The sequence below is a fragment of the Lactuca sativa genome, chromosome 6 (genome assembly GCF_002870075.4).
Source record: "Lactuca sativa cultivar Salinas chromosome 6, Lsat_Salinas_v11, whole genome shotgun sequence".
Classification (NCBI taxonomy): Eukaryota; Viridiplantae; Streptophyta; class Magnoliopsida; order Asterales; family Asteraceae; genus Lactuca; species Lactuca sativa.
In genome coordinates, this window is record NC_056628.2 from 42,862,965 (window position 1) to 42,872,595 (window position 9,631).

Genomic DNA, 9,631 nt, shown 5'->3' on the forward strand with positions numbered 1-9,631 from the left:
CTTAACTTGGGTTTTCTAAAAATGATGTTTTACCTTAATAAAAAAATAAAAAATTTGTTTATGAAAATAGGACGTTACATTAGATGATTCAAAAGATTTTACAATGAAAAGATTTTACATCCTATTTTATGAAAATAGGATGTAAACTAACAAGGAGGTTTTGGGTTCTATCCCCGGTATATAGTAACCCGTCGTTCTAATATATATATATATATATATATATATATATATATATATATATATATATATATATATATATATATATATATATATATTGTTTTTTAGAACGACAGGTTAGTATATGCTGAGGATAGAACCCAAAACCTCATTGTTAATTATATATATGATCTTAATTTGAAGGATAACAAGGTAGAGACTAAGTGTAATCAATTTGTTCCTAGAAAGGTTAAAAGTTTGGATGTGGTAGATAATTATTGGATAAACTTCCTACTAGACCGAACTTTGTGACTATAAGAATTGACATGCCTTCTGTTTTATGTTTGATTTGTTATGATTTCCCCGAGAATATGGATCACTTGTTTCATGATTGTGAAGTGGCAACAAGAAGGTAAATATGATTGCTATATGTGGTGGGATTTAATGATTGTTAGATGTGGTGGGATTTAATGGCCAAATGGGATTTATGTTAAGGAAATTTATATATATTACAAATTGAGGTTATCGGTGTCATTGTGTTAACAACATGGAGGTTGTTGGTGATTTTAGTGTTACATGATAATTCTAATGTAATGAAATTTATATATTACAAATTGAGGTCAAATCTTGACTTTAGACAAGTTAGGATGGACAAAGTGTACACTTATATAAAACAAGTTTGATTTCGGTTCAACCAAAATAGTAGGGGGTCAATGTGGCGGGGGTGGGGTGCATGACAGGTTGACGATACCGCTTAATTTCAAAATCGACCATGGTCCTTCCAAACCCTAGCAAAGGATGTTATGGAATTTCTAAAATTTTGATATATTCATATCCAAGAAGTATAAAAGAGAAACTGTGTATATGAGACTAAATATATACATTGTTTAATTGGTTTGGTAGTCGTAAACATAACACGTCAATGTTAAACCGGGTATCTTGGTTAAATAACTTAGTTATATCTAATTCCATTGTGCTAGTTTTTTTTCCACCACAAACTCTTTTGCTAGTTTTAATGAAATTCAGCAAAAGCCAAAAAGAAAATGACTCATTACTTATGAATTAATAATTAATATTTGTGTTTTTTTGACAGAGTAAACTAAAACATATTTCTTGTACAAATTAACATCAATTTTGAAGGTTGAAGCTTATATTGATAATCTTCAACATCGAGAAAGCACATATCATATCAAGGTAAACAAACGCTGCTAGATTTTTACTATATATTGAATACCCTTAAATTATAACAAAAATTATCCACTTGGTTGCCAAAAAATGCCAAGAGCTAATAGATAACGTGATTATACCTATCACATGGTCTTGTTTAAAGATGTGGACATCCCACTTAGAATTTTGAATGTTTGAATAAAATCATTGAAATATGTATTTTTTTATCCAATATATTTTTGACATCTTCATAGTCTGTTAATTGAAAAATCGATAATTTTAAATTTAACTAACATGTGTGATTTTTTTAAGCAGCAACAATTATATTACACAAGCGAAAGCTAGCTAAAATGTATGAAATTTGATTCATAACCGATGTGAGCTATATGTCTCAAATTTTAGTAAAATAAGTTCCATCTTTACAATAGTATCGATAAGGGATAATGACTTAAAAGAGTAATATATTTTTCGATTTGTACACATTTAATCATTGAGTTTTTTTTTTTTTTTTTTCATCCACATTTACCCCTTCAACTTGTTAAACTGTACACATTCAGTCCTTATGACCGGTTACTCCAGGTTAGCCGGGAAAAAATGACTTAATAGGGTAATATATTTCTCATTTCGTACACATTTAGTCCTTAATATTTTTGTACACATTTAGTCCTTAATATTTTTTTATTTCAAAATAAGTCATTTTTGTTTTTGTACACATTCAATACTTATGGATGTTTTATTTAGGTTTTTCTCACGATATCTTACGTGGAACAATCATTGATGAAGTGTATGAGGCTGTTGATGTTTATGTGTAATGTCTCATTTTTACAACAAAAATTTTCAATTTTAAATTAGGTAAAACTCCCTAATTGTAAATCCATTATTAAGAAAAAACGTTTATTTCAAAATATATTTATCGAAAATCGGAGTAATATAAGAAACGTGGAATCGTCAATATTGTTGATGAGTGTGTACAGTCATGCATCGCCTTTCCACAATCAACGATAGAACTTGAAAACATAAACAACTAGGAAAGCACAAAGTTTAGTGAGTTTCCCCCAAAATACCCGATACAACAAATGTATTATCATGCATAACGGGTTCACACTCATCAGATTGAAATACCTTGGCCCAATCAGTAATCGGACTGGAATGCCAACATGTAACAGGTGCAATCAGTCATCAGACTGAAATACCCAGGGTTTGTTGGCATGTCGTCTTAACCCAACCGCTCTTCTCGACCCTTCATGCCTACAACTTATAGTCGGCCGCACCAGGTATCTTGACCAACAACATATAACAGGACCACCTCAACCTATCCCACCACTATATGTCTATCCCACATCATATGTCGTGAGAAAAAACTAAAGAAATCATTAATAAGTACTGAATAAATAGAAAAACAAAAGTGACTTATTTTGCTACAAAAAAAATATATTAAGGACTAAATGTATATAAAAATATTAAGGACTAAATGTGTACAAAATGAGAAATATATTACCCTATTAATTCATTTTTACTGGCTAACCTGAAGTTACCGGTCATAAGGATTAAATGTGTACAATTTAACAAGTTGAAGGGGTAAATATGGACGAAAAAAACTCAATGACTAAACGTGTAAAAATCGAAAAAAACACTTTACGTCAATGAGGATTCTATATAACATATAATGAGGCAATCTTCACCAAGGTAAAATTCATTGGCCATAGTCTTCTTATGGATTAAATTTATGGCAAAATTCCATTTGATTTGTTGGAATGTCATTTTTTGGCACCATGTATTCTTATATTTCCCTTTATTGTCTTTGTACTCTTTTTGCATTTGACTAGTTTCTGGTTTGTTGTCATTCATAATTCTTTTTTTTAATATATATAATATATAGAAAAATATTTTCTTGTTTCATTTAACCCATACAAAACCTCATTGATTTTTGTATGAAATTTATGGTTATGTTTTCGCCCAAAATTTAGTTCTTACTCTTTAATCTTTATTTCATCAAACGTCTTCTGATTCGAATTGAGCTTCACCCATTTCAAATTCCCACATAAGGATCAAAACCATTCTACGATTTAACCCTAATTTCAAAATCCACGCATACGCAGACAAAATGCACATTGCACATTCCTCCTTTTGGTATCTTGAGTCTTGACTCCCTGTCTGACCAACAACTGTAGATAGCTTCTTTGGCGAGCGCGCCCAAAACTCATATTGGGTTTCCTTTCAAAAACGATCTTTCTTCAATGGCAGGTGAAAACGCAGCGTCTCATAGAAGAGACCCGATCAAGAATACAGGCATGCTTTCTTTCTCTACAGTTCATAGCACATGGAATTTGACTCTGGTTTTTCTCTCTTCCAGTTATTTCTGTTGATTGTGATGATATAGTGATGAATCCATTTCATGTTGTCTGGATGAATCCGACCCCTTTTAGGCATCATACAGTTCCCTATTTACTTCAATTTTGAAGGTTTAATTTGGGTTTTGGGGGAAACGAACGATTGAAAGAGATTGAATTTGACAAATCGCAAGTGATTTCAATTATATTTATTCGAAACTGCAGTTGGGAATGCTGCTGTACAAAGGAGAAGACAACATGCTGTTTCAGTGGCGAAAGAAAGAAGAGAAGCGATGTTCAGAACAAAGCGATTATGTACAGAAGTAGTTAGCAACGACATGGATGTCGCCATCCATGGCGACATGATGATTGAAGAGGAGCCATCAATTTTAGAGGCTCAAACGCTTTCTGCTGTTGAAGAACTAAAGCTTGCAATTTCTTCAAAGTAAGATCGATTCATTATACTTTTCCTTAACAAACGATCATTATTCAATCAATTTTCTTTTAGGGGAAAAGACACAGTTCAAAAGAAGGTGAATGCTCTTCGTGAACTAAGACGATTGTTATCAAGATCCGAGTTTCCTTTTGTTGAAATTGCTCTTAAATCTGGAGCAATACCTCTACTTTCTCAATGTCTTTCATTTGGCTCACAAGATGAACAAGTAATCTCTTTTTCTTTTATATAAGTTATGAGAAAAACATATTACAACTTAATGACTTATCTCCAAATTTCAGTTGCTTGAAGCAGCATGGTGTCTTACAAACATAGCTGCAGGAAAACCAGAAGAAACAAAAGCTTTGGTCCCAACATTACCATTACTAATTGCTCATCTTGGAGGTTAGTGATTATTAATCTGATTAGAATTTTGTAACAAATCCTTTTATGTTAATAGTTCTTTCTAAAGTTCCAATAACATCTAGGTTATATAAGTGTAAAGTGTAAAGATTCTATATGGGTCTTAATAAAAGATGCATCTCCTATATTTCATACGCTCCACTTGATTTTTTTTTTTTTCACTTTCTAAATAACACAATAAACATCAAAACACATGGCAACATTTAGCTTTACCTTTTTTGCTTTTAAGCTATTGTCTCTATTTATCTTGCATGCTTCATTTAGTGATCATTGTCACGGGTAGTTTTGGAAAATGGTGATGGAATCTTTTTCTAATTAATAAAGATAAAAAAAAATTGATGTAGGACATTTCAAAAAGGAAAGATTAAAGAACACTTTGATGTAGGACATATTAAGTACTTTCACTTTTAAGTTTTAACCAATTAACAAATAACAAAACTTGGTTTTTGGATTTAAGGAGAGATCACTTCAATGTAGGACATGAACATTGAACATGGACATATTAGTTACTTTATCTTTAATCTTTAATCATTATAATCTTTAATTTTTTTTTATTTTTATATAATTTGTAGATAAAAGTTCATTATGTGTAGCTGAACAATGTGCATGGGCATTAGGAAATGTTGCTGGAGAAAGTGAGGAATTGAGAGATCTTCTTCTTTCACAAGGAGCTTTAATTCCTCTTGCAAAAATGATATTTCCAGACAAGGGTACAACAGTCAGAACAGCTTCTTGGGCTTTATCAAATCTAATCAAGGTTTTTAATTTTTATAAATCTTTTTATTTTTTCATTTTGTGGGTCCTATTTTATCTCTCCCAAAATCAAGAAAATGGGACCACAAATCACATCTTTATTATTGTTATATGAATCTTTTGGGAGTTTTCAATCACACACACATGATATATCAAAACTTTAAAGGGTATTTTGTAAATAAAGGAGAAACTTTTTATAAAGAAATAATTTTTGCTTAAAATTTTTGTTGATTGTGGATGTAGGGACCACACCCAGAGGCTGCAACAGAATTTATAAAAATTGATGGAGTTGTGGATGCTATTCTTCGACACTTGAAGAAATCGTATGTTTTTTGAACATATAATCAAATTATATATTTTATAAAAATGGTTAATTTGGAAAAAAGTTTCAAACTTTTTTCGGATTATTGGAAAAAGAAAGTTATTAGTTGTTTAATCTGTACAAAAAAAATATGATCTTTGCAATAATGATATATATATACACTAAAGACTACTTTAGTCTTTGTATTTAATTATTTATCAGTATATCTTTAGAAATAAAAAATAAAAGAAATTATTTTTGAATTTTGATGAACAGGGATGTTGAATTAGCAACTGAAGTAGCATGGGTGGTTGTGTATTTATCAGCTATTTCAGATGTTGCAATAAATGTGTTAATGAACACTGAAATTGTTCAAGTTCTTGTTGATCGATTAGCTTCCTCAAATACTTTGCAATCACTCATTCCGGTAACACATGAATTTACCTTTTTACCCTTTTGAGTTTTGATAAATGCAGAAAAGAATTTTTTTTTGTATCTTTTTACAAGTTTGCCCTTGTATATACAGTTGCTAAGGAGTTTAGGTAATCTCATGGCTGGTGATGCTTACACCACCAATATTCTTCTTGATCCTGGACATGAAACCACAGGCCAGTTTTATTTTCTTCATATTTTCATATTTTCCTTTATTTATTTATTTATTTATATAAAAAGTAAATCCAAGAAATATCAACAAACTTTCATTTATTTGTGTATTACAATTTACAACATCGTACTTTTGTTTCTTTCTATTATTATATTGTTGTATTCCACATTGCTAATATCATAATTTAAAAGAAGGGCTTTTTACATGAAAGTCCTTAAATTTGTCAAGTTTTGTCGATTTTGTCCCTGTGACAATTTTTTGTTCATTTATGTTCTTAAGTTTTCCAAGTTTTTTCATTTTTACCCCTTTTACTTGTAACAACAGGTTTTCAGGTTACCATGAAATATAATTTGCAAAAAAGCCCTTAAGTTTACAAATCTTTTGCAAAAAAAACCCTTATTTCGTATAATATGAAGAAGGGAATTCTCCAATAAAGTTCCAATATTTTGGGTCAGTTTATGGTTTAATCCCAACATTTATTTTTTGAACAGAAAAGTCGCAATTATTTTATATTTTGCCGAAATTAACAAAATAGTCCTTACGTTTTTTTCAACTGAAAATGTTAGATTATCGTATAAAATTAGATAATCAGGACTTTTTTGTTCAAAAAATAAATATTGGGATTAAACCGTAAACTGACCCAAAATATTGAGACTTATCAGAGATTTTCCTTTTTCATATTATACGAAATAAGGGTTTTATTGCAAATGATTTGTAAATTTAAGGGCTTTTTTGCAAATTATATTTTAAGGTACCCCAGAAACCTACTATTACAGGTATAAAGGGCAAAAATGAAAAAACTTAACGACATAAAGGAAACAAAAAGGACAAAAACCATTTTTTTTTTCCGACAAACTTAAGGACTTTCAAGTCAAAACTCAAAATCCCTTTAAAAAACTGTGACATTAAAATAATAAAATTTTTCCATGAAATTTCCAGATAGTATTATCCGTTCATTAAGCAAATGTTTGAAAAGCGAGCATCGTTTCTTGAAAAAGGTATATTTATTTTCCATATTTCTATTAAAAAAGTGAAGTATGTTGCTATTTTCTGCAATTATTTTATCATTAAATATATATATATATATATATATATATATATATATATATATATATATATATATATATATATATATATATATATATATATTTGTAGGAGGCGACATGGGTGCTATCAAACATAGCTGCAGGATCAGTTGCACACAAGCAACTAATATGTAAAAGTGAAGCAGTTTCATTGTTATTAGAGCTTCTTGTTACATCACCATTTGACATCAAAAAAGAAGTTGCATACGTTTTGGGAAATTTATGCGTTGCTCCAAATGATGACAATGATAATGATAATGGATCCGGGATTCCATTTTTATTATTGGATCATTTGATTTCATTTGTTAGAAATGGATGCCTTTGTGGCTTCATTGATCTTGTTAAATCATCTGATCTTGAAGCTGCAAGACTTGGACTTCATTTCATCGAATTGGTAAAAAGATTATATAAGTTTTGCTACTATTTTTCAGAAATTTCATAAATGGTCCTTGTGGTTTCCTAGAATATCAAGTTTAGTCCTTGACTTTTTTCTATTTTCGGTCTCATGGAAGGTCCTGATGGTTTCAGTTTCTATCGTGGTTGGTCCCTCATCCATATAAGAAGATCTGTATACCCTTTTTAATTTATAAAAGAAACTAAAAAGGGTTAATAAGTCATTTTATATGGCTGACAGACCAACCACGATAGAAATTGAAACCCTCTGGACCTTCCATGAGAACGAAAAAAGTTAGGGACGAAACATGATATTTTGGGAAACCATAGGGACCATTTATGAAGATTACTCTAATAATGATGATGATGTAGGTGTTGAGAGGGATGCCGAATGGTGAGGGACAAAAACTAGTTGAAAGAGCGGATGGGATTGATGCAATGGAAAGGTTTCAATTTCATGAAAATGATGAGCTTAGAGTGATGGCTAATCTTTTAGTTGATAGTTATTTTGGGGAGATGTATGGGGTTGATGAGTAGAAAAAAGATATATGGGTCAAGTGTGTGTTTATGTGTGTGTGTTTGTTAAGTTTGAGACTGGATACTAACGCATAGGTTAACCGTTAATGGTTGAATATAATGTTGATTTTGGGTACATATTGATGATTGTGTTTGGAGACATGTAAGGTGTCAAATGTGTTCAATATATATAACATGATATGAAGGTTGCTTCTTTTGTGTTTTGAATACTTGTTATTCTTTGAGTTTAAATGCCAAACAAATTGATTTCATCTTGGATGTTATGATGAGCATATTTAGTTTTGAAGGATAAATGACATTAATTGATTAAATTCAAAGCTTAGAAAGAATTATTATGTAATATAATAACAAGGGTTATAGTTTAGGAGCAATCAACTTTTCTAGAGAAGGATAATTTAGTTTTGTGTCGTGCAATGAGTTGCTAGAATGCTTATTCAGCTTTTGTTATCTGATGAAAGTCTTTATTGTCCATACATTCATTTAGTGTTTTAAAAAGATGGTAATGTTTTTTCAAGTGATTTTTGCCAAGAACCTTCCAAGCAAAGCTAACTATCCGTTTAGGCTTTGGATTTCCTTCAATGTTTGTGATGATTTTACCAAAGAATAACTTGTTAACCTTCTTGGACTCCAAATTTGTATTACCAAAGGAATGTTGGGTCGTATCTAGTTTTGATGACCATATCATCGATGTATATATCTACTAGCCTATGATATGTTGCTCAAACATATTCGGTCTAAAAGGCATAGGAGAAGGTTCCATTCTCTGTGTGAAAGGATTTTTTTCGCTTCACGTGTCTTTGCCATATGGATATGATGATATCCCTTATAAACATCCAAAAAAACACTTCCATTAGAATCCTTTTAGTGACTAAACTTTTTACCCGATTTCCAATAATGGATAATAATGTTTAAGAAATGCTTGTTGAGGTTGGTGAATTCTATGCACATTGGCTACCCATCCATCTCCATTTTATACCATGCTAGACTTCAAAACCTATGTTTGAAAGAAAGCTTCTTTTAGAATATATATATATATATATATATATATATATATATATATATATATATATATATATATATATATATATATATATATATATATATATATTGTGACAACCGTCAATTTCCGGTCAAGTCAAAGTCAACTTAAGTCAACAAGTCAAACTGGTCAACTCAACTAACCCTTGTGTACTAGGGCTTACATTATGTAATTACTAAACAACTCGCTATTCTATAAGGGATCATAAATCGAAAAGTACGTACATCTAGATCTCCTTGACCTAAAACTGTGGTGAGTGACGAGCCAAACCGATAATACAATGTTGCATACTCATCGGGAGTGTGTAAGATCCTTAAATAAGGCTTAACAGGGTTTACGGACCATGCATTGCGAAGCCGGACACTCAAAAAGGTCACAAATGAAACCTCTCTCAATCGTTTTCACTCTAT

The 9,631-nt window shown here is 30.7% G+C and overlaps 1 protein-coding gene across 2 annotated transcripts; it reads left to right on the top strand.

The window, feature by feature from the left end:
- Positions 1-3,128: 3,128 nt before the first annotated feature.
- On the top strand, positions 3,129-8,389 carry LOC111893082 (importin subunit alpha-9). 2 transcript variants are annotated; one of them, XM_023889160.3, is made up of 11 exons: positions 3,129-3,612; positions 3,879-4,098; positions 4,162-4,315; positions 4,389-4,491; positions 5,127-5,266; positions 5,506-5,585; positions 5,840-5,990; positions 6,090-6,171; positions 7,107-7,165; positions 7,323-7,646; positions 8,018-8,389. In XM_023889160.3, exons 1-11 carry the CDS (start codon positions 3,561-3,563, stop codon positions 8,180-8,182), a joined length of 1,530 nt encoding a protein of 509 aa, XP_023744928.1. In that variant the 5' UTR covers positions 3,129-3,560; the 3' UTR covers positions 8,183-8,389. The 2 variants fall into 2 exon arrangements, with proteins under 2 accessions (XP_023744928.1, XP_023744926.1); XM_023889158.3 differs by having other exon boundaries at positions 3,135-3,612; positions 5,082-5,266.
- The last annotated feature ends 1,242 nt before the right edge of the window (positions 8,390-9,631 follow it).